This window comes from Plectropomus leopardus, chromosome 8 (genome assembly GCF_026936395.1).
Source record: "Plectropomus leopardus strain MGB_pleo_1.0 chromosome 8, ASM2693639v1, whole genome shotgun sequence".
In the NCBI taxonomy this organism is placed as follows: domain Eukaryota; kingdom Metazoa; phylum Chordata; class Actinopteri; order Perciformes; family Serranidae; genus Plectropomus; species Plectropomus leopardus.
Genome location: NC_142183.1, coordinates 28,174,368 through 28,200,295, shown reverse-complemented (window position 1 = coordinate 28,200,295; position 25,928 = coordinate 28,174,368). Strand labels below are relative to the sequence as shown.

The window sequence follows — 25,928 nt, the reverse complement described above, 5'->3', positions numbered from 1 at the left end:
ACAAGACTGAAGCAACCAAACAGTGAAACACACGCAAGATAATTCTATAACTAGAAAAGAGGAACAAATACTCATGCTAACACTTAGGGCTGGGCGATATGGCTTTAAAATAGATAAATATATTTTTAAGCTATACTGCAATACACAATACATATCTCGCTATTTTCAAATCTCCTCTAAACTACTGTAAACTACTAAAATACAAAATTAATAAATGAACTACAGTTACAAATAAAGTAGCTACTGCCATAAAATTAAGTTACATTAACTACTCTTATAATGAAGTTAAATAAAATATTGTCATAATGTGAAAATAAGTAAAGAATAGAGTTAAATAAAAGTACTGTTATAGCAAAGTTAAATAAAGTATTGTAATAAATAAAGAACTCATGGTGCTTTTATTTTGAAGGACCCGGCTAGTCTCGGGCAGGAAGTGTTGATGTTTTTGTTGTGAGCTCCAGGTCTACAGTTGGATGTTAGCATTAGCAGAAAGTTTAACTAACTGTATGAGGATTTATCCACTACAAGCTGGAAACAAACTAACAGCTCTCCACTAGATTAATAGTATTTGCAAGTCATATTAGTGCTCCACAGTCGCAACATGTGACGGTCCGGAGCTCTGCAAAAGCCCTGCTTTTTGTGTGTGTTATCAGATGACATAAACAAAATAAACAATACAGCATAATATGAAATGATAAACGTTTTTTGTTTTTTTTTTACCATCAGACGATATGTTTTCGTCATATCGCACAGTCCGACTTACACTACACGTGGAAGAAATGTTCTAATAATCGTCCTCACCTATGGTAGTGCTGTGGAGTAACACTTGCTCCAGGTTGCGTCCGTCGTTGTAGAGAGCGAGGTGCCAGGTGCCGGGGTCCATGTACTCAATGAAGCCTGTTTCTTGGAGGCCGCTCAGCAGCAGGCCTTTGGGGGTTTTGGCAGTGGACACGGGATCAGTCAAGGACCTGGGCAGCGCCTTCCCGTCCAACAGTTTCACAAAGTCGAACTGGACACAATATATGGCAACACAGTCAGAAAACAACACTTAACTTCTTGGAATAAGCAAAGATGTGAATTCACCAAACCTGCACAAATGCAATGGGAATTTGCAAGCCAATTGTGCAGTGGTGTGAGGCTGTTGTTGGGTGAGCGTTGTGAAACTGCCAATTGAAGGCTTTTGGAAAACTGCCTGCATAAGAGAAGCAGGGGGATAGCATTAGATGTGGATATCGGACGTGGGTTGTGAAACAGAAAGGGAAGGGAAACCATCACCCATGGCAGCTCGGTCCTCTATCAGACATGTTTCACAGCAGCTGGTTCAACAACTTGACGTGCTGCTAATAGCATAGGCTGAATTTACCACCCAGGTTTTCAAATGGAACAGACTATTATTTCATTTGTCTAAACCTTTCTGTGCTTCTTTCTCACCCTCTTTAACTTCCCTACCACCTCGTCTCTCCCTCCCCTCCATCCTAAAACCTCCTTGAACTAGCAAGCACTCGCTGAGTCTTATTCCCCCTGAGGGCTGTGTGTCACACGAGTGTCAAAAACAGCTAATTAGACCTCTTCATGCAAGCAAGAGCAGGGGCGCACTGATGTTAAAAAGCAGATGACTCAGTGTGTGTTGTATTTTTGTCTGTATACGTGCTTTTTGCATGGCACAATGCTGTTATACACAGTGTACAACATTTGCGCGTGTGTGCATTGTTTCTGAGACACATTTCATCTGCATTAAGCTGACTAGATCAGAAATGGCTGTTTCTCTGTGATGACAACATTTGCCACACTTTGAGTTGTTTTGTAAAGATCTTGTCCACATGGGGAACATGGCAATATCTTGTCATTTTCCTCTTCTTTTAGTTGACAAAAAACGAAATTTTGCATCACAGTCGCCATCAGGTAGTATGACAGACAAAGCCTGAGTACTCTGCACCTCTGTTTTCCATCATCACTTGCGCTGTGTTTTAATACAGCCGATCTCACAATTTAATTGTTCTCGTTTACATATTTTCTGTTTCTGTTGTCAGAACAAGTATAAAACAGTGATTTGTTCACTAGCTCATAAATGCTACTTGTGAAATAGACAGACAGCAATTCCTGTTATGCTGCACTCAGATGTTGATCAAATCATTATTCTGTGCTTGCAAACGTGTCTGACAAAACAAGCATAAATACAGTTTATTGACACCTGTGTTGTGTGATTGCCTTTGGTGGCATTTAAAGTAGTGTGAGTGGGAGTGATCACAGAGGTTAGAGGTGACAAAAAGTTGTTTTCCTTACATCTTGTTGCGCTACACAACTCCTGACCTGTCTAAGCAGGCATGAAGTATGTCTATGGAATTAAATTTATGCCTCGCCTGTAGAAGATATGCATGCCTATTTGCCATTCTCTCAGTGCTTCCACCCCTACTTAGTACCTAAAGATGTCCAATACAGGTGAGAACTACTTTTTAATACCAGATCTTCAAACTGTACTTCAGCCCCTTTCCCACTGGAAAAAAAGACATTAACACCCACTAACATCTGGCCATTTAATGGGAAAAGCTAAAATCGGCATTCACTCCCGGGACAAATGACTCTGCAGTAGTAGCGAGTATTTATCGGCTCCAGCTTTGATGGGCTCTGATCTGCAGTTATGGGAATACGACACCCGGATGGACATGCTTATTTTAGCCTCTTTGATGGTGCAATGCAAAGACAGGCAGCCGCAAAATACCAACAGTCTCCGCCCAAGCAGTGCTCTAAAATCATTTCAAGATTTAGTCAACACCAAGTTTGAGAGAGACTGAAGAGATATAAAAAAGAGGTAACCAGTGTAACATTTCACTGGCCTTCATGCTGCTTTCTACTGTTTACTAACCTGTTTTCCAGCCTGTCCGTGATGACGAACATGATGCACCGGAAAAACAAACGAACAAACAAACAAAAAAGCTAGCAGTGGGACAGCAGTCTATGACCTATTTCTAACTGTTTTTCCTGCATTTAAAAAAAAAACTGTGTGCATATGCTAATTATTGTGGAAACGGCTTACTATTGTCCTAAATTTACCATCATCACTGACCAAACCAGTAGTTTTTAGTCTGAGAGCACCATTGTCAGCTCAGCCATGATACATACAGTTTCCTCCTGGTTAAATGCTGAGAACCACAGAAATAATCCTAATGTTGTATCTGCATCAGGGGCCTGCCGAGCTACAGTATTACCTTATTCTTTCTTGCCACTGCTGGACTACAGGGATATTTTGTACATGAATGCACCAGCTCACTCTTTCCATCTGTTGGACCTTGAGATTCAAAAACCCCTCACACACCATTGTACTCCGTGTTCTTTAGTCAGCTGGTCATCATTAACCTTGTGGAGAATTTTGCACTGGTATATCTTTATTTATAAATCCATCCTTGGACTGCTGCTCTCTTATTTATCCACTTACATGTCTCATAAACAGTCCTGTCAAAGCCTACGCTACCAGGGCATCAACATGCTCTCCATCCCCTCAGTCTGTACAGAATTTGGTGAAAAGGCCTCCTCCTGCTCTGCCCCTTTAACCTGGAACACATCGCAGCAAGAAGTGAAGCTGTCCATGATTCTCTTTGCGGATTTAAACTACCTCTGGAAAAATCTGGAAAAAGCGTCTGTTGGGGTTTGTTCTTGTACATAGTTTTTAAACTACCACTTTGGCACTTTTTTTTATGATTTGTGTCCTACTTTGTCTTTTTATGACATTCTTGTTTGTCTGTATCTTTGTGTCATATTGCTCGTGCTTTGACCAGAGACAAACACTGGTGAATTAGATCCCATGTAATAAATAAAAAACAACCAGGATGCACAATATTGGATTTTTTTGCCTATATATGATATGCCGATATATGGCAATTCATTAGGCCGATAATGGATACCAATATTGATATGTTCACTTTTTCCCCCCTCACATAATTTTAGTGATCATCATGTTTTGCACTTGTACACTTTGCCAATAGCAAAAAAAAAAATATCAGTCTGCGATATTGGCAGAAATCAGCATGTTGGTTGATTGAGATATCTCATTTTAATGTCAATATCTGCACATTGCAATGATGTGCCAATATTATCATGCACTCCTAAAAAAATAACCAATGCTTGCACAGGCCTGGTTTTGTACCAAACGGAATGTAACAAGCAGCATACTGAATCTACTACCGAAATGAAGACAGTAAAAATCCCTAAATGTAAGGTGCATGACTTACATGACTGTTGTGTGCACTGCTGCACATTTAAATGGTAATGCAAATGCTTAGTGTAAAAGGAGACCAAACAAGAAGTTCAGCGACTATTAATCTTTGAACCGCATTGAGCAAAATTATTTGAATCAGAAAAGTGATTCACTTTTTCCACCTGTGTGGATGCAGATAATCCTACAGGCAATCCCACTGGAGATAAAACAGTTAATCCAGAGACGACCTGCTCCACGTATATTCATATTGGCTGAGACACTATAACACACAGTCGGGTTGAGAGAGCAGCCAGGCAAAGTTGAGAATGCTCAGTGCAAGGATGTTGAGAGAGCAACAGAGACAGATTGTGTAAATAAGTTACTGAGCACAAAATAGATATTTGTTTGCTCAACTTAAATAATTTTTTGCAAGATAATATTTTCTCTACAAATATAGTTTATACAACAAATATTACGCCATAAACATTTTAACGTGAGGCCAGAATTTGTACATATTTATGAAGTCAGCTAACTCAAAAACAGCCATAGTGTGGTTGAAAGACCAGAGAGAAAAAGATGCATTAGTGTGGACTTGTTCTGTGGTACTACAGCAAACAAACCCATCTGGGTGAACAGCATGCTACGACAGAACCCTCTTTTACCTGAGTGTGTGTAGGCGGTATGTTCCTGCGTCCATAGACCCCCAGCAGTGCGTTGTGTGAGAGAGACAGGTTGAACTTGATGTAGGTGGGATGGTGCACAGTCATATGAAACCTCCAAAAAAGTCCCGGTGGGATTGCCTGGCTCTGCTGGGTTCCAATGTCGACCTCGCCACGGTCGATGGCCCGGCCTCGCACCCATTTCTCTGCAGGTGAAAATCACAGACAGGGGATATTGTTAAGTCACATACTGCAGATTTGTCAGAGCGGACAGGGAGTTCTATTCAGTATCAGAGGAAGCAATTAATAACCAACCTGATGTCTTCAAACATCAGTGTGATCAGCTGCCCTGCTAATGAAGTGAGACTGAATAGACATCAGGAATGACTGAGCGCTGGTGAAAATCCTGCTTTTCAAGAAACCCTGCTTTGGCAATCCTTTGGATAGGCTCTGCATAGAGATGAACTGCTTTAGAAAGGAAGTGTTTTGTCTGAGCGCTGTCTACTGGGGCTTTGTCATGTGCTATATTAGCATCTTTAACAAGAAAGAAAGTGTGTGTATGTGTGTTAGCATGTGTGTGTATGAAAGGAGAGAGAGGGACAGAAAGGTGGATGAGGGAAAGTGAGGAGGACAGGGGCACGCACGCATTCACAAACAGCGTCACGGCACACAGATAGTGTCTTGAGTGAGAGCGTGTCTTTGTGTGTGAAGAGAATAGGTCTTTCCAACAGTCCCCTGGCCATCAGCTCCGCTCCTCTCCATAAGCCTTTATCAACCACCAGGCCCGAGTCTTTTGTGTAGGGGAGCGGGTGAGGCTCTCCAGTCCTCTTTGTGTCGGCCTTTATGGAGAGATATATCTCTGCTTCTAAACTAAGATGGAGAAAATATGGTGACAGAGGGGAGCCAGCCGATCGTTACGGCCACAAAGGCAGAAGAACAGTTAGGGGCAGATTCATGGACGAGGCCGCTCACTCTCAATCTATAACGCCTGCAGCTTTACCACTCCATTATGGCGACTCCGTGCCCACCCACAGGCTAGAAGGCATATATCACATGTACTGTCACGCAGATAGGGAGGAAGCGCATGCAGGACGGTGAGTATCCTCTGTTTCTACTGACGCTGGTCCTTTTTGACTTGCCAGAGGTGTTGCTCTAGGGATGGCAATGTTGGTCTGGTCTGCACAACGGTCAGTTCATCATTTTGTTTAAGACTGAAGTGTCTCAGCAGCTATCTGATGGAATCGAGTACAGACATTCATGGTCCCAGAGGATGAATCCTAATGACTCTGGTAATCTACTTGAATTTTCATCTTGCACTACAATGAAGTTCACATTTGTGGTTTTAAGTGAAATGTCTTGACAACTATTGGATGGACTGTCATGAAATTTGGGTCTGGACATTACATTCCTCCTCAGGATATAGTATAATTACTTTGGGGGATCCCTTAAAGGTGGAGTAATGGCGCACTGGTAGAGAACGAAGTCACTCTTCCTCTGTGTGTTGTAATCTGAGTTTCTCTGTTCTCTGTTGTGTCACTGGGCCGGCCCCACGTACATGTTGGTGCATGTGACTCCCTGTGTGTGTATTAAAATGGCTAATTAATCGTCACCATTCTGCACTGCATGCATACAATGGTTATCGCTGTTGAAGGGGATAGTGTCCAGTTAGAACCCATGTTAACATTGTTAGCTCTGTCATCACTGTAGCTGTTATCAGCAGTGTTCAGGCTGTCCACACTTTAGGCTGTTAGTGCCATTTGCTGTTAGCCACCAACTAAGCCACCTTCATGTCCCAAGAGTCAAAGCAAAACAGGTTGAAGAATTGTTTTGTTATGCAGTACAAACCTAGAATAACCTCCCAGATAATATTAGACAAGCCCTGACTCTGACCACTTTTAAAGTCAAAGCTATGTATGCTGATTTTACACCCCCTACTCCACCCAGAAGTGACTGCAAACTTATATTTAATCTTTTTAGAGTATTTTTTAATAATACTTTTGTCTCTGCATCTATTTTCTGCCCTTTTTCTATATTTATAAGTATTTTTCTTTTAATTGAAAATCATCTAATAATTAATTTTATCTCTTATACCTTTACTCTTTTACTGTCTCTATCCTTTAATATACTTTATATTTTATTGCTTTTTAAAGCACTTTGAATTTCTCTGTTGTATGAAGAATTGTTACACAAATAAGTCTGCTTTGCCTTGCCATGCTGAGAGCTGTGTGCAGTTAACACCTGCTTCATACATATCAATATATATACATACATACATATATAGCTGTGTTATCTTTTCATCTGGTATAATCATCCAGTGAGATTTTAATTTGTTAAATACTCCCATTTGTGACAACACAATTGCGTAAATGAGGATGTTTCTATTTGCTGTACTTTGTATTTATTTCTAATTAGCAAAAATTAGCATGTTAAAATGCTAACCTAAATGGTAATCATTGTAAAAATTACACCTGCTAAACATAAACATGATGGTTGTCACTGCACGCTTGTTAACACTCTGATGTTAGCTCATAACACCACTGGCTGGCGCTAATTGCAATTGAAATTTTCTAGCATGGCTACATTCTCTTTGTCTTCTTTCGTTAACCAAAATTCTTTCTTTTCAGAGCTACTCTCTCAAAGTGTCAAATATCATGCAACCAGATGCCAAAGAATTGGGTTTAGCTTTTTATCTTCTATCTCTTTTATCCTCTTTCTCTTTGGACTACGGGATTGAATAAAAGTATATTGATTAATTGGTTAATTGATTGAACTAGACTGAGCTGTGACAAGAGAGTCGGATAGAGGAGGGGTGAAAAAAGACAAAGGGAGAGAAACATGAGGGAGGGGTGAGAACAAAAAGAGAGTTCAAAAAGGTTTGTAATGAAAGGGAAACAAGAGACAGGTGTCCTGAGAGAAGCACAAATTGTCCCTGTGCTAAAATCTCTACCAAACAGAATAAAAGCAGCTTGGCTGAACTAAGGTACGCATTCCTGCCGAGTCTACCTCAGCAGTCTATTCCTTTTAATGCTAATCCTCACTCCTCTGCCTCGCCACAAAAAAATAAAGGCCAGCAGAGGGATGGATGTCCTGAGGAAGGCAGCCTTTTATTCAACAATAGATGAATGGGACATGAATAGGGCATGGCAGTTGGCAGAACACTGGCAGGCAGACAGGCGCGCAGGCGGGCCGGCGAGCAGGCTGACTGGCAGGCTGGCGGGCAGATGAGCAGGCAGGTCCTTCTGAAGCTAATTACTGTATAGCGCCTCTCCAAGTCTGATGTAACACAGGGACAGAAAGCTGCGCTCAGGTCAGCCGCAAGGATGGGTGAGGGGTGTGTGTGAGACAGGAGGGGGAGTCGGGGAGTTGTAGAAGAGAAGAGAGAGAGGACTATGTCCAAAGAGGAGGTGGCGGGTGTCAAGTTACAGCTGCTGATGCAAGAAAGAAGAAAAACCCTCCTTGCATGTCTCTCTCCTTCTGTCTCAGCAGCAGAGCATGATACTGCAGCTCCAGTGAAAAGAGGGAAGGATCGAGGCATTTTGGGAGTCCTGCAGAAACAAGACATATCGCATGGTGTCTAGGGCTCCTCCAGGCCTCCCCAGCTGCTCAGATTACCGCTGTCAATCACTGTGTTTCACCAGCACCGTCGCCCCTCGTATCTCAGCACAAAACCTAAGACCATTCTTTGAAAATATCTTTCAAAACAGAAAATCTGTTTATTCCTCCTTGGCAGGCAAAGGAGATGCCAGCCTAAACAAGCCAATATGCGAGCAGAGAGGTAAAACTCCTTCACACCTTGCTATCTCGTGGCTTTAATAAGCAAAAAGCAGCTTAGAATTCACACTTGCTATCGGTTATTTACAATAAAAATAAAAATAAATGGCATCACATAAATCTCCTCTAGTGCTTTTCATCATTAGTTGGCAGGAGAAGGGAGTTGTAAGCAAGAAAAGTGTATTAAGGTTCGTTTAAAAAAAATGTTGAGGTTGTTTAAAGGGGCGATGAAAGTGTTGCATAGCTTATTCATGTCTGCCATCAAGCACAACATGCCCTTGATGGGAATGATAGAAGGTTGGTGGGCAGGTCTGCTTAGAACCAACATACTGTACAGTAAAATAATGATGCTGGCTCAGCCAATTATACTGGTAGTGCACATAACACAGCTAATACCCTCACTGACAATTTTCACCCACAATATACAACACATTGCACATACATGCAATATTTTTTCCTAGATTGGCCCTTGAAAAGCTCCATTGCCACAGGACAAGTGGACTGGGATAGTTTTAGATTTGAAGTCCTCTCCAATGTCTAATTACATAACTAACATCTTTGTATTGTCATCCTCCTTTTAAAGTGTGTGAATCTAAGAGTCCGTGTGAGTTTTCTCATCTGTCTGTTGAGCCTCTCCGACTGTTTTGTGTGTCTAGTGTGTGTGTGTGTGTGTGTGTGTGTGTGTGTGTGTGTGTGTGTGTGTGTGTGTGTGTGCGAGGCCAGCCAAAGAGATGAGCTACATTAGGACTTGGGACACAAGGTCTAATTAATTTCTCTTGCCTACGGGTTATTCAGGTAAAACAATTACACCTGTAATCTATTTTCAAAGGAACTAAACTGTCTTTGCAATTAATGTTATTATCCCTCAGATTCTAATGAAGCGAGAACAGAGTAAAAGTGCAGCCGGGGTCTTGGTGACGGGACATGTCTGTGGGGACCGGAACTGTGTGTGTGTGTGTGTGTGTGTGTGTGTGTGTGCAAGCTCTAGTCGATATTGAAGGCCTGAGTGTGTGAATCCCACACACATTGGTGCAGACAACATTAATAGTGTTCCAAATGCAAGAGAGATTGAGTTTGCCGCAGGATGAATAAAAATATCACAATGGGCAAGGTCTCTATAATTACTTGGATTCAATTAAGGGCCTTTTGAGCAGTTGGTTTAATAAGCTTTCAGCCGCCTCTCTCCACTGTGCAGCCTAATGAGTGTCAGTCAGAGTCAGGAGAAGATAATGCTCTTGGCCTTAGGGCCTTCCATTACTCTCTCGTCCTCACCTTCTACCATCGGGCCTCGGGCTATGTCTGTGACAGACAAGTCTGCCTGTCCACAAACTCATTCCCACCGTGACACTCTGAGTGCACTTACATTGTTACACCTGTAATATGTGTTGTATAAATTGACACATAGAGAAAGCACTTATGTTTTTTTTTTTTTTTTTATTGCCCTCTACTAGCTCGTACTAATCAAGTCTGGGCAGAGGCCTGGCAGGAGCAAACCAGAGCTCACTACATTCCCATGCTACTCACTTTATTCAAGACCTAAATCCACACGTTTTTTAGTCTCTCAACAGCTGAAACTTCTTCAGCTCTCTACCAGTGACTGCACATACAGATGGACAGAATGAAAGCTCCCTGGTGGCTGGCTGCAGTATGGGTCATAAATCCCGCCCCCTCCATGTTACTGGATAGGACATGGGCAACACTAAAAAAAACAAAGTAAATGTTGAACACATTTCTCCTTTAAAATGGGTTCTGTTGTTTTAGTTATTAGGCTTTTATCATACTGATGTATGTTCAAGAGTTCATTTATCTGATATCTTTGATTATAACTGCAGCTATTATAAAAGTTGTGTGTGCCAATCGGTGTTCTCACGATCAATGGTGCTGCCTGTGATTGGGTCAGACCAGTGTATGGGTGGGAGCTCAATAACGCAGCTCCACCTCCAGATTGCCAGTGAGCACACTGAACACTACACATTAAATTAAGTCGTCAGTGCAAGATGTCGGCGCTCGTGTCATTTTGGCGTCAGTTTTGCAAAGTGGGACGAAGTGGAAAGGTGTCTTCCGTTTTTACAGTCTATGCTCTCTACTGTCTGAAAACATATGTTCCCAATCAGCTTCATACTATGACTTGCTGGAACACAACTGAACTTCTTTTCGCCACAGTTTTAACAAAAAGGTTTATGTATTTTCTTTTTTCTCCTCACTCTTTTTGTCTTAAATGGTCAGACTCAGGAAGAGGTAACATTTAAATCAGAATATGATTCCGTAAGTGTAGTCATGACTTGCACAATCTAACCAAAGGGTGATCTTTCCTTCGATGATTGTTTCATTCAAAGGATTTGTAAAAGACCTTAATATCCAGTGTTTTTACATGAAAGAAGTAAAATAGGAAAAAGTCAGAAAAAATAAAATTTGTGTGACAACTGTGCTTTTTTGTACATTTCCAGTCACCTACTTTCTTACCGTTTGAAACCACGTCACTGTCACTTTTTAGAGCTTGGTCATTTTTTAAGTCACTGGATATCTTGATGTTAAGTCATCAGAGCGTCTGAAGAGCATTGGAGAGAATTTTTAATGTTAAACTACTTTATTCAGTGTTGTCTATGCTCATGTGTATTTTAAAGTAAAATCTTGATATGTTATGTAACTATTAACATTTTATAGCATTTTGTAGTACAGTATCAGTATGAAATACTCCAGCAAAGTGTAAATACTCCAAAAGCCTGTTTAACCCCCTTTGGCCATGCTGTGGTGAAAGCACGGTAGTAAATATTTTTTTCTAGTCTGTTTACCAAGAAGATAAAAATTGACTTTGATTTTTTTTTTTTTTTTTTTGGCCTTTGATGTCAGACATCAATCTACTACTCTCAAATGTCAAGAGTGAGCGCTACAAAGCCCTCTGCTCGCCATAAAATGTGTCATCTACACTGTAAACACTGACTGCAGCTTGAAATTATGTTTAATTTCCTCAGCTATATTTGGAGAGATGTTTTGAATGCAGGCTGAGTATGAGACAGAAATGTTGCTGCTGTTAGGCTTTCTCAACTTGAGGCGCTCAAGCAGGGGGTTCACTAAATGATCTATACTTTCTCTGCGTGTGTGTCTCTGTGTATGTGGGTGTGTGTGTTACATCCTGAGACTGTATCCCAGCGTGAGAAAATCAATGAGACCAGTGTAACAGGGACCAGTCCATCAGCATTTGCACATGTGCACGAGCGTGCACGCACACACTCATCTCTCCCACAGACACATCTCCTTTTCACACATACATGCATACAATATGCACTCCTCTGTACACACACACACACTGCTCAGCCTCTCTCCCCTCTCGCTGCACGCAGTCTAGAATATTGATGTGCTCTTTAAGAGCCCTCCTCTCTGTCTGTGTCACATTCCATCCATCTACACACCATTTCCAACCACACCATCAGATAGAGTGAAAACAATTCAGCACTAACTCTCCTTTCATACAGAGGGTTTATACACTCATCGCATAGGCTCAGATGGCATTCCACAGGCTCCGCATTTCATCATCTTCACATTATAATGAGGCAATATGCCGCTCTACTGTATGTCAGTTTGTATCATTTCATATCATTAATATATCCGCCGTTTCACGTTGACTGAAATATTATTCTCAAACTTCAATGTACTTCATTAAAGCAGGGAATCCACTGACAGAAAATTTCTTCTCTGGGCACTTCTGCTTTCATCTGCACCAGAGGAATTTCTACGTGTGCGTGCACGTGTGTGTGTGTGTGTGTGTGTGGGGGGGGGCATGTCCATGTGCTCATATGCATGCGCATCAGATATAGAAATGGAGGAAAGAGAACAGTGTCGATGTGTGCGCCTTCACACATGCACATCACCCTGAGGTTGATTATCATGGGGTGAGTGGCAATTAATGTAGCACTAATTAGAGAGGCTTTTATGTGTGGAGGACTAAGAAGGCTCCTGGTGATCTCTGAAACTGCAGGAGAGATAGCATGAAGAACATAAAACGCAGCACGAGCGGCTTGACAAGACACTAGCCATACGCGGCTGTCACAACATGTCAATTAGTATCTAACGCCATGCGGCAAGCTGCCTCGTAAGGTAGATTACAATTCTGCTGCTCCCGATCCTGATTCCGGCGCCGAGCCAACAAATCAAACAGAGAGCCTATCTTTATGGCATTGAAGTTGACATAAAAACAACAACACTAAAAATACATGAACAGAAATACAAGCAGATTACTACCTTCCAATCATTCCACTGAGCTTGTTTCATCTCTCCCCACTGTGTCATCAGTTTATATCAAAACAAGCAGAAACTGATAACTATCCTCCAATCAGTCTCCTCGGCTATCTTTATGCTCCCACTGTTATGTTGCTGCTTGTGGTTATGGCAGCGCATCAAGAACAAAATCATTTATTTCTGAATAAAGAAATAACATTTTGCTGCTCGTTTTCTTTAGACAAAAATCATGAAAATGATTAAAAACTGTTTCATGAAGATTATTTTTTAATCTCAGCGATTATTTATCCTGTGCCACTTTTACAATGGATATCTCAAGCATCCTTCAAGCAGACTGGTGGAGATCCATCAATCATTCTTCACTTTCAGTCTTCTCACTCCCCACCATGTCATTATTTTCGTTCTTTTTTTTTTTTTTTATAATTTCCATTCCCCGCAGCTTCCTCTCACCATCCTTCGCTGTGTAATCTAGGGGATTGTGTGGTCTCTTGGTGTGAGAGGTGATGGGTACAGCAGGATGAGCGTGATAATCTGCCACACTGGATTACAGCCTAATCTCTAATCTCTCTGGCCCTCCTCTGCCCGGGGACCACCTCCACCGTGCCAATTTTATTAATCTCAGCCCCCTGCATCAACGGCTTAGCTTTGCCCATTTTGATTTCCCAGCTTTCATCAAGCATATAAAGCAATAGGAGCTGAAACAATAGATTGTTGTGACGCAACCCTCGGAAGTGAATTCCATGACCCCTGCGCGCTCTATCGGAGGATTTAGCTACTGATGAGAGTGTTAATCCTCAGAATGTGAGGATTCATCAAGAATAGTTGCTTTAGGGATATCCCAGGTTGCCTAAATTGCAGCGGGTTGCAGTTTGGCTCGCACGGTCTCTGTATAAGTGCTGAACATGGGCTCCAACAGCATCCAATGTAATATCCATCAGAGTCAGTCTGAGCGTGAAGGTTGCTGTGTCCTGCCTGACTTCATGACCTGGAACACTCACAATTAATATCCCATGTCATGGGGTTAAATTGGTGTTAGTAATTCCTCTGGCTAGTTGAGAGACGGCCGATTGGAGAAAGGCTATTCCAGTCACGTACTGGCTAAGAGGGAACATGATTAACCAATTACCTTGCCTTTCTAATAAATGAGTAATCAGTTCGAGGCTGATCTCTGGACTGATGTCTCTCTATCGTATTGGAACATTCATTGTGCCGAGTGTGTTATGTATGCAAGCCAGAGTCCTAATGCAATAGAGACTGATTGGAATTCATGCCAATGGATATATAGTTAGTCTCAACATGCTCCAATCACAATGTTTAAATGCTTGTATTTACATTTCAAGAGCATTTTCTGGTCTTGCTTTTATTTTTGTAATTGTGCTTCAATTAAATCCTGTAGAGAAAATGTATAAGTGCCCTTGAAGGATTTCTACTTCATTAAGTGTTCAGAAAAGAGAAAAAATAGATGTGATATTAGAATATTTGCTAAGAAAGGTATAGAAATTGGAATAGCATGTAACCAGTCTCCGCTTGAATGTATATGAGCTGACCTTTCTAAGTGTATATATGTGCTGTCTTTGCACAACAGTGTTTAATTAAGGTGGCTCAGAAAAGCAGAGCTTTCTGTGAAAAGTGTGTTTAATAAAGCCAGTTTATACGAGCAGAAAGAGCGACGTCTTGTTTTTTTCATGACTTTGGAAAGCAGACCTTCGACATCATGTGCTGATCACATCAATTCACAGTGAAGAAAATCACAGCCACTCCTCACAAGCTACAGAGCAACACATAAAATATGGAGTGTAACATATTACAGCAAAAACAAAGCAAAGCGCAAGAAAACCTTTGGCAGCAAGTTGTCAGCCAGCTCAGACAAAACTAGATATAAACTCAGTATTGCTGAAATCCACTGTTAGCTCAAGCTGTTGCACTAAACTGTTTGCAGACATCACATTTTGTGCTTGAGTCACACCTTACTGATGTAAATTTTCTTTACATAATTGATGAAAATAATGTGTGTATGTTAAAGATGCAACATGCCATATAAGAACTTTGACATATCAAATAGGACTAGTTCTGGGTAATTTATTTTAAAAGACAGAAAACAAGTAATGAGCATTTGAAACTATCAGTTGGAATGTGCTGTACAAATGACAGAACAGCTTTCATAAAGATGGAAATACAGTTTAATGACTGACTGGCTGTCTAACCCTACTGTGTTTTTAATAGACTGATGTCTGGGTGTCTGCTTCTAATTTCCTTTAGGAGACATTTAAAAAGGGAAAGAAATGGTGAAAATGTTGGCTCCAGTGAGGCTACAGGTTGGCGGCAACGTTATTTGCTTTATATAAATTACAATGCATTTGAGAACACACATGTTGACTGGAATATTGTGCATATGCTTAACGGAGCACTTGGTATTACTTTATATATATGTATAAGCATGTCAGTAGACATTTAAAAAAAAAAAAAAAGGAAGCCAGCATTCTTTATACTGGAATGGACATAGACATCAAAAACCAGACAAGATGAAGAAGATGATTACAGTGGTATGGAAAAATGTTAAAGCACCAACAGGCCACCAATGGAGAGAAAGATTAAAAAGTGTATATTTTGGAAAGCATAACAGCAAAAAATTCCCTTAAGAACTGACAGTTTCAACATTAAGCAGACACTGGTGATGCAATATATCAGAGGTGGGAGTAAGTCACACGTGCACGTCATGAGCAAGCCTCAAGTTATGACCTTCAAGTCTCAAGGAAGTCCCAGGTCGCTGTGGTGAGAATCAAGAAAGTCAAGCTGAGTCCTGCTATCAGTCAAGCAAGTTGGGTTCAGTCATTGCTCTGGTCGAGCAAGTCACAAGTCAAGTCATACTCGAAAACTGATCGCTAAAGATAACATAAGCTGTGCCCTGTGAAGGAATGTAAGTAAATACATTTAATCAGTTAGTGCGAGTCTTCGTCTTATTCTTCTTCTTATGCTACTTTCTACTTCTGCTCCAATATATTCATCTGACAGCTTTAGTTACTAGTTATTTTACAAAATAGGATTTTCACAAACAAAATTCTAAACACCTACAAGTACAGCTTGAACTGTTAGTCAATTAAGAAACTGGCAGAAAATAATTTGGCAACTGTTTTGATTAATAAGTCATTTTTCAATTCATAGCATTTGGTAACTGCAGCTTCACAAACGTCAGGAGTTTTTTTTTTGATGATTTTGTTCATAATTATCAAATATTATTTATGTATCTTTTTAATGATTTTGACATCTGATCTGTTGGTTGGACAAAAGAATTATTATAAAAGTGTCACTTTGGGCTCTGGGACTTTGTGACACAATTTCTTACTATTTCCAGAATTTTTACAATCCAAACAATCAATTGATTAATGGAGAAAATAATCAGATTAATCGAGAATGGAAATAGTAATAATAAGTAAGTAAGTAATCTTTAGTTAATAGTTCAAAATGAGCTTCACTTTAATCAATTAACAGTCAAATCCTGCTTTTACAATAATGTGTAACAGTCACGGGGGTCATGGTAATCTAATGATATCATACTGTATATATAATAATCTAACAGTCACAGGGCATCATTTTCCCAGTACTTTTCTTTTACTTGTATATTTTAACTACATTTTCCTGAATATACTTACATATTTTTACTTAAGTAACATTTCGAATGCAGGACTTTTACTTGTAATAGAGTATTTTAACATTGTGGTATTAGTTACCATTACTAAAGTATGAGCCCTTTCTGAACGGTGTGAAAGACACTTCACTCAGGTAACAAACCTGCTGCTGTGAGAGAGCGGGGAAGATAATTACGCTCTGTTAAAATCCCCAAATTCAAGCAGAGCAGGAGCGTGAGGGGAAAATAACTCACTGAGCCGCGGTGGTGTGTGAGAAGAAAATATCTCACGGCACGCACTGTGCGCACAACAAGAGCACATACACACACTCAAACACAGTGAACTTATGTTGGGATAGCAAGTGGCAACAGTTGTTATGCACTGTGGCAGTCCAAAAACCTCATACAAATAAGTAAGAAGAGAACGTGAGCTTACACAGCCTGCAGCGCATGTACCTGCAATCTACAGTGATAATTGCGTGTGTGTAACGGCCCAGAGCTGACAGTGTGTCGCTGGTTGCCAAGCATGTTCAATGCTTATTGACTTCTTGAAAACTTAACTTCCATGTATCACGCAGATAGAACATGACATAAAAGCACACGGTGAAGCTGTGCAAGAGGACAGAGCTCTTGTAGATTGGAAACGAAGACCAATATTTAACAAGTTTTTAGTCATGAATACCAAGTCAAGTCAAGTCTTTCATCTGTGTGAGTCAATCAAGAGTCAGATCCTCAAATTTGCAACTTAAGTCAAGTCATATGACTCGAGTCCCCCACCTCTTCTATAGTTGCCAAAACTGAATAAGGACACAACTCCTCTGTAAGCCCAAAGGAGAGGAGGAGTACGACCAGTCAAACTACATGTAACTGGAGCCAAGTTCAATATGAAAGTATCTGAATGTCATCAGGTATAATAACAGTAATTGTATGAATGTATGATTCATCCTTTGTCAGGGTTTAGGTACTTTTGGAAAGGTAAGAGTCCTTACATGCCTGCATGAATAATTTTTCACAGTGCATACAGATGTGTCTGTGATGGTGTTTAAGCACATGCAAAGTGGTGGCAAACAAACAAACTAATTGAGATTTTCCCTGACACTGCTTTCTTTACCCTTCAGAGTTTCCCAACTGGCATATAAGTGTCTCCTTAAACATATGGGTGACTGCATATTAGAGTGTGGTTACTCGGGTGCCTGTGTCTGTGTAGCATCTGCGAACAGAATGTGAATAAGATCAGTCAAAGTGACATTTACATATTTTATGTTATGTAACTGCTATATGATTACGTCTGAATTTGAAGTAGGTTCAAACTTGATGCAGCTGAACAAGAGATATCATCTTCTTTATTCCACACATTCTTCTCTTTTGGCAAAACATGGCGCTTACATCACCCATTATGCAACACAAATGACAACAGTTGGGTTGGAAATTTGATTGTGCTATGCTGTTAGTGGCTAACGTAGCGTTGTGCCACTAGCCTAAAGCAGAAATGAGGAGGCGGCTACTGGCATGCTCACGTCTTTTTAACTCCACACGAACAGATTTTTTAAACAATTTTATTTAAACTTCAGCCCCAGCATCAGTCAAAGAAACTTGTCAAACTCTGCGCAGCAACGTTAGGCTTTATACAACATTTTTTTCACATATAGGTAGTACTCCCAAAGACCTGTGAACACGCTTTCATGTGTAAAATCAATGGAGTTCCCCTTTAAGGCTAAAAAAGACATGACCTCAGATTTTAATGAGCAAAGTCAGTCCGTGTCAAAATGTGGTATATTTAACATGTCATACAAAAATGCTGTTTCCGTGGTAACATACAGTAGATCCGACTTAAACCTTCTGTTTGAAACAGAATTTCCTCAAAATAACCCTGTCTCACTGAAATTAGCCTGGTTTTACAGTTTATAAAACACCCCGCTGGTTTAACAGCACACTTGTGTTATTGCTTTTAAAATGTCACATAAATACAAATAAAGGCATCCAAGCACAGCTGTGTGAAATGCTTTAAGCCAGTGTTCATTCAATGCATTTAATATTTACGAATCTGCAAATTACTGTATTACATTTGCTTTGTTGTTACTGACGGGCAAATCCTGTCGATAGTTGAGTGCAGAACATCTGTTATTATCGTGTGCACTGTATGTGTGTCAGCTCACCTCTGTCACCAGCGTGTGTGTTTTCAGGGTTGAGTGTGTCCAGCAGGTGGATGGAGCTGGTGGGTCTGGCTTTGCTGCGGTCCTCCTGTTGATGGTCCGCCGAGCTCAGGCCGTTCTCGTACAGCTGGCTCTCGCCGTGCCGCAGATGCCAGGTCAGACCTAGCAGGTGGACCGCTACACATACACACACACATGCAAACATACACACACAAAAGACACACACACACACACACACACAAACACACACAGTGACAGCCAGAGGAGAGAGGAAGCAGATAGAAAAGATCATTATTCAAGGCATGCCGAGAGGTGTGTCTGAATCTTCTTTTAATGCCCATCTTAGAGTTCTCACTTAGTTTATGTGCTTATTAGTGCCTGGCAAGTTAGTGGACAATGAGCAAGCACACAAAAAACACATAAACACACACACGCACACATCCAATATGAGCAGGTACACATGCGCACATGAACACAGAACGTGGCAGAGGTGGGCAATTAAGGCAGATCTTCAGAGCCTGAGCCCAGGGCTGGTATTAAAGCGCTAACACAGTCTTTTATGCATGACTAATGATGCTTTGAAAGCTGCTGCCGATTCACAATCCATATGGGCCTTTTAAACAACAAAGGGTATGGGAGGATGGGAGGATACTGGATTCCCCCTCCCACTTATAAAACTGTTTACTAGGACAACAATCCAGCATGCTGTTAAATAAAAACAACTAACACCTGGCCGTTAAGGAAATTAATTAGCGTCTTGCAAGGCTGTCAATAAAATGTTCAGTAAAACATTCACCTTCCTCTGACCAATCATCAGTTTTCATTCATGTGAGATTGTACCTCAACAAGGGTTTAGTTTTTTTACTTTAATGAATCTAAAAAGGCAGTGTCCCTTTGCTGACGTGAAGAACAAAGCAAATGAAATAAATCATTGCAGGTTTTTTCTCCTTTGACACATTGGGAACATCAAACAAAAGCAAAGACTCAAATCACAAAGTTACTATGCGCTGGTGGCAGCCAGAGGATGGCTGCTGAATGCAGATCAAGGTAAGGAACTTCTAACGACTTCAAACATCTTCGCTGTCTGTCTTCTGTCTGCTGATTGCAGACACCCAGAAAAAGCACTTGACACACGCTTGCAAGCTCTCACACAAAATGGCTGCTTAGAAAAACAAATCCACAATTATACGGCATGACCAACACAATCACACAGGTACGGCGTGTTCACACAAGTGCATAAATGTTCCTGCTAGTTTCATGCATGCATGCATGCACACACCTACACGCTCTCGCCCACGCTTGATCCCCAGCTGATTAAGAATACCTAATTAAAACTCCAGATAGTTCAAAGCCATTTTCAGTCACTTTATGTTGCGGCAGCACAGGGAAAAAAAGAACTATTTTCTCTGAAAAGCAAATCTGTGATGAGCTCTGAGAGTTGAAGCCAATTTGGTCCCATGCTCCACTCTGGCATCTATGGGGATCAGCAAAATCATACATTTCAACTTCTGACTAGCCGTAGCCACTGTTGGTTTAGCTATCTACTCATGCACAATATGAGCTCCTCTAAGCAGAACACTGACGATTACTAGGGCCATGAGGGAGACGTCATGCATCATTTAGTTCAGACTAATTGAACTGTCAGCCTATGACGAGACCAGACATGGACACGCACACATTCTTCACATCAGTGTGGCTACAAGTCACTCATTTTAAATTTTTTTTTTCTCCTCTGTTCAATGTAGTTTTCTTATTTTCCATTTTAAAAAGAAGCAGTGTGGGGGATTTTCTCATTAACACATTGCTGTGAAATTACTTGTGATGACTCATTCTGATGATGGGAGAGAAAAAAAAGTATGACAAACAGTAACCCAAGTGATCTGCCATGTACATTCAATTTCATGGGTTTAGTCTCCAGCAAAATCCCCTCCGGTTGTCTGGTACTGTAAGTACTCTGTCTTTAACAGACAGGTGGGAGAGAAAACAGGCAGGTAGAGAGAAACGTGCAGAAAACCATGTTGATGGTTGTCTGAATCACATTTTATTTAACAATGATAGATCTAGCGACGATCCCGCCGAGATTTCCTTTAAACTACAGCTCATTATCAACTCTCTTGTATTAGAATTAAACATGAAATATAGTGTTGTGCCTACAAATGCAGGTTTGTATGCATCACCAGTGTTTGTACTGCATTATATTACGCAGTGGAGCGGAACAACCTATCATAGTTTCATAAATTAGTCTGTAAGAGTGCTCAGTGAGGGATGACAAGTTATTCCCAAACTGATACATTTAGCATTTCCACCATTCAATCTCTCATGCTCCGTTCTCTCCTCCTTCCTCTCATCTGAATTGCTTTTCTTTCCCTCCTTGTTCTTCGGTGGCCCCCACACCTTCGTCAGCGAAGTGTTACCCACTCCAGTAATGACTCTGCGGCGACAGTCCTCACCGGCTCTCCTATCTTCTCCTGCTCACCACTCCATCCCTCCTCAAAAGCCCCTCAGACCCTACTTCTCCTGCTCCTGCTCATCAGCCTCTCTCTCTCTCCGTCCCTCTCGCTCTCTTGTTTTATGGCTGTTGACCTTTTGCCAGAACACTTAGCATCCAGGGCCACAGAGCGCACGCACGCACACACACACATAAATACACACTGAAGTGAGGACAGATAAGGACCTGGGAACTTGATGAGGACAGGATGGTGGTGGAGATTGCGAGTTAGTGTGCATGCTCTTGTACTTTTGAGGACCTGATGTCCTCGCAGCAATATTAAGAGTAGTGATGACATGTTCGGTGTTCTTCACTTGACCAAGTTGACTCTGGGTATTTAAAAAACTGAGTGCTTATGAAGCCATGGGCAAGGACAGCACTAGGGCTTAAATTTGGGGCTACAGTTAGGTGGGAGAGTTTTTTTGACGTTCAGGATTCAGCAACAAAGAGGCTCATTCATTTGCTGGAGGTAGCTGGCAGTCTTCCAAGGCTGAGAAGGGCATGAATCTCTCATGGTTGAATCAGTACAAAAGATGAGCAACTGCTGAGTGTGAAGGTTCATTCTTGACATCAGAAACAAAATTTCACATGTAAGAAAAAAAGATCCTAACTCAAGGTTCACATAATAGCTTTTTCCAGGTGGACGGATAAGTAAGATTTGTTGTCATGGTGATATACTGTTGTCACACGTGCTGGAAAAAGCTAATGAGCTTTGGTATTTTGTAAAAAAGAGCAACGGCACTAATAAGTGCTTTAACTGCTTTGAAAAAAGACCAAACATAAATGCATGTGTACATCAAAAGAGAGAAAGCATGCAGAGAGAGAGGAGAGAAGTCAATTACAACTCCCAAGCAGAGTTAGATAAACCCACTGGGGGGTTCTAGGGAAATTTTTCCTTTGGGCGCAAATGAGCCCCCATACAAACATATTTGCCCATCCCATTTTGCCCAGAGTCCCCGAAACCAACCATGACAGGTTGAGGTAATTTGCCTTCAATGTAGTTTCAGGGTGCCCACAGGTATCACAGACTTAAATGTAATGCTTTTTAAGACCTTTTCAAAATGCTTTTTCACCAAATTTAAGACAGAAATATTGGACAAATTGTTATTCTTATTCAAGAATTGCAGTTAAGTACTAATGTAAGTAGCATATGTGGTCCCATGCAGATGTTGGATTTATGTAGGAATATGCCATAGTTATTAGAAGGAGTTATTTAATCTACATTTTGCCATCAGGTAAGCGCAAGTACAAAGCAAAAACACAATATTTGTTTCAGTGGTAGGCTTAAAGGTTTTTAACAATAGATATTTGGTCTTTCACATGAAGAAGGTTGACTCATTTGATAAAACAATTTAAAAGATGGAAATATGACATTACATAAAATATTTGCGGCAATTAAGACCTCACAAATTCTAATTTAAATTCAAGACTTCATTTTCATTACTTTTTAGGTCTAAGATTAATAAAAAAACTCTAAGAAATTTTAAAGAATCGCAGACACCCTGAAGTTGTTTAAGAATATGCAACACATAAATATAACAACTCAAATACTGAAGGTACTGTAACCTGGTAACATTCAAATTTACCTAAATGTTAAAGTATTCCTTTTAGTGAATTTTCTGTCAAATTTGGAGTTAAAGTTCGATGAATTCAGCAGCTATGGCATAAAGTGTTTCGTTCCTAATTGCAACAACAATGTGTTCCAAATTTGCTACAGCTCTGATTCTTGCCACTGCCTGGCTTCTTTTTCCACATCAAGACGCAAAGTCCCCCTACTCCTACTGGACCAGCATGGGACTTTATTTTGGAAAATTATGCACGGGATAATGGCAAAAGACAAAAATCTTTTGATCCCGTTTGAATGGTGGCGTGAATAACACATATGATGCAACTTAGACGAGAACTTTGCAGGTCAAAAGCGTTGCATGTTGTCTTAAAAGTGTTAAAGTATAAAGCCCTACTCAGACTGGACTAGTATAACAGAGGACCTCATGTGATAAAGAGACCCTTCAAGTCTGTGTTTTATGCGGACAGGATAAGTGTATTTACTGACATTATCCCCCAGATAAGATGCGCACATTCATTTGTAACTCCACTACACAACACCACTAGTGGAGATGTGCACCGTTTTTAAAAAAAAAAATGTTGGTTAAACAAACAGAAACTATACTGACGCACATTGTTGCCTGTCATCCATCTCATCACCTTTCTTATTTCTCCTTTTCTCCTTTTCAGGAACATTTCATCATCTTTCAAGATTTCGCTCTTCTGGTGGATTTACTGTTTCTGCAAACGGGTCTCCATGCTGTGTTATGAGATTCAACAACCCCAAATCACAGAGATATTCAATCACATGGGACCAACATTATCACATGACATCAAAAGATCGTTTTTCTTTGTAGACTACCATCCACATTTTTTCCAAAAGAAAGGGGGATATGCCTTTCTTAATGGTGGTTTAGGATCATGTCACAGTATTTTAAGCCATCTGCTATGCCAAAATGATGGGAAAATATGACTTCTCGAATCAAAGTAGAAATAATAGAACTATGATGAGGAAAAACATAAAATGCCATGGTATTATTTCCTTTTCCACAACACTGGTGTTTCAGTGTTTTTCTTAACCTTGGTTGTTTTTGCCATAAAATAATTTTGGTCAGCTGATTAGGGATCGACAGATTATTGGCCTGGCCGATTATTGGGGCCGATATTTGGCATTTTGCAGATTATCTGTATCTTATTTTAATGATCTCTGATAAAATGAATCAATTACTCATCAATCAAAAAGTGCAAAGAGAGTGTCAGCATGGGAGGAACTTTTACTTTGTAATACCTCAGGGAGCTTTTTTTATTTATTCATTTTTTATTCAAATTTTCAATGACTTAGTAAAAAAAGTTGCTGGGAACTTGCTGTATATGATGTTGAATGTTTCAGTTTTGATAAAAAATTTGCTAAACGCATTTAAACAGTGTTTTGTGTTGGAGTTGGTTATATTCCAAATTCTAAAGATTGACAGAAAAATCTTCAAATTTATTGTAAATGCAAATCGGTTCCAGGTATCGGCAATCAGCATCTGCATCAGCCCTGAAAAAACAATATCTGGTGACCCCTACAGCTGATCATACAGAAAAAGACAGGCAACTAGAGGACAAAGAAAGTACAACTAACAAGTCAGCAGATGAATTCAAACCGGGCAGCTATGTGGCTTGTGCCTTGACCATTCTGCCGCTGCGTCCAGTATTTTGATGTTTAGGAACATTCAAAACAAAAAACATCTAAAATGAGAATGCACAGCAGCATAAAAATACATCTGGAATAAGTGGTTCCTCTTACTTCTAACTCTATTGCTTATAGGATTTGATACATTTTTGATCCTTCCTGTTGGCACATGAAACACATACACACTCACACAGACACACACTTCGACACAGCATGTAGTCAGTTATGAGAGCAGCATGTGCTCAGCATGAACCTTCACTCTCACTCTCTTTTCCCCCTGTCTGTCTATCCATCTCTCTCTCAGTGTCCATCTTTCTCTCATGCGCTCTTGCAAAAAACTTACATAACCATCACACGTTAGAGAGAGACTCCGAGTGAGTCCAGTCATTATAACAGGAGCGGCAGCAGCACAGTGGCAACAGCGAGCAGCAGTGCAGCGAGCTAACAGGCCGAGGCCCTCGCACACATGAATCATTGATCAGTGTGACAGTGAGATGACTGCCAGAGGTAATAGGACGGCACTGCTGTGAGGGGGTTCTGTACTGTACCCTCGCTGTCGGCTACCCCGCCGAGATGTGCGTGGAAGATGTGGCAGTCTGAAGAGAATGGCGCAGGGTGTAAGGAGAGACTGAGACAGTTAAGTAGAAAGAGAGAGAAAACACATCAAGAGTGCTTGATGTGTGTTATTTTTTTTTAGACTTACTTAAACTGCCACAGAGAAAAATAAGAGAACCAAAGAATCCAAGCCGGTGGAAATTTGTGGATAATGCTAGCAAGGCTGCTGAGATAACAACCGCTCCATTACGGCTCTTGTGCGCGAACAGCTGGAATGCAAAGACGTATCATGGCATATCTTTATTGTGATTGTAATAAATGGCAACCCTGAACCACTAAATTCTCTCCATTATTCCTTCCAGATAGGCAGGTTTTTAAAGCAGACCATTTGAGCTGGTCGAGGTTGTGATAATGCTCGCGTGCAGTCGCTGCTGCAGTTGTTGCTATTGTTGTTGTCAGGCATGTGTGTGCCTCCAGATTAGATAGAAATGATTGTGGGCTCCAGTGATGATTAGATTTCACACTCGTGGTGGGAGAAAGAGTGGGAGATAGAGGAAGAAAATAGTGAGCGTGCGTGTGCTTGTGCACATTCCTGTTTAATGCCTGTGTTACACTACATGCAGTTATCTGGTGTTTGTAACAGTGCTGGGCTGCAGGACACAATGGGTGAGATTGACTGTGAATATACTGTCTTATCGATAACCATTACAGCCAAGGTAGCACTGCAGTCAGTTAAAAATGATTTATCAATACTCTCGCACAAGCGGAAACACACCCGGGCTTGATTGCCAAGTTCTTTTGGGCTCATACACATAGCAAACCGCAGACTATATTCCATCTGACAACCAAAGACTACAGCTGGCTTTGCCCGGCAGCAAACACTTTCAAGAGCATCAGTCATTCGATTTAGTGTGTAGTTTAGCATGTACAGTAAAAGCAATTTCTCATCCAAGTTCTGCATGGCTGTGTCAGCCTCTAGCTAAGCCACAACTTCTGAGGGATGGGAGAAAGAAAGGCAGAGAGGGAAAG

General features: G+C 40.8%; 1 protein-coding gene across 2 annotated transcripts in view; it reads right to left on the bottom strand.

Annotated features, from left to right (window-relative positions):
* The window catches only part of tenm1 (teneurin transmembrane protein 1), a 306,672-nt gene that overhangs the window by 101,071 nt on the left and 179,673 nt on the right, over positions 1–25,928 (bottom strand). For both annotated transcript variants that reach the window (XM_088081314.1, XM_042493760.2), the window contains 3 exons: positions 18,640–18,813; positions 4,855–5,057; positions 802–1,009 (listed from right to left, as the gene is read on the bottom strand). In XM_088081314.1, the coding sequence (XP_087937440.1) occupies positions 802–1,009; positions 4,855–5,057; positions 18,640–18,813 (585 nt within the window). The remainder of the gene's footprint in view (positions 1–801; positions 1,010–4,854; positions 5,058–18,639; positions 18,814–25,928) is intronic.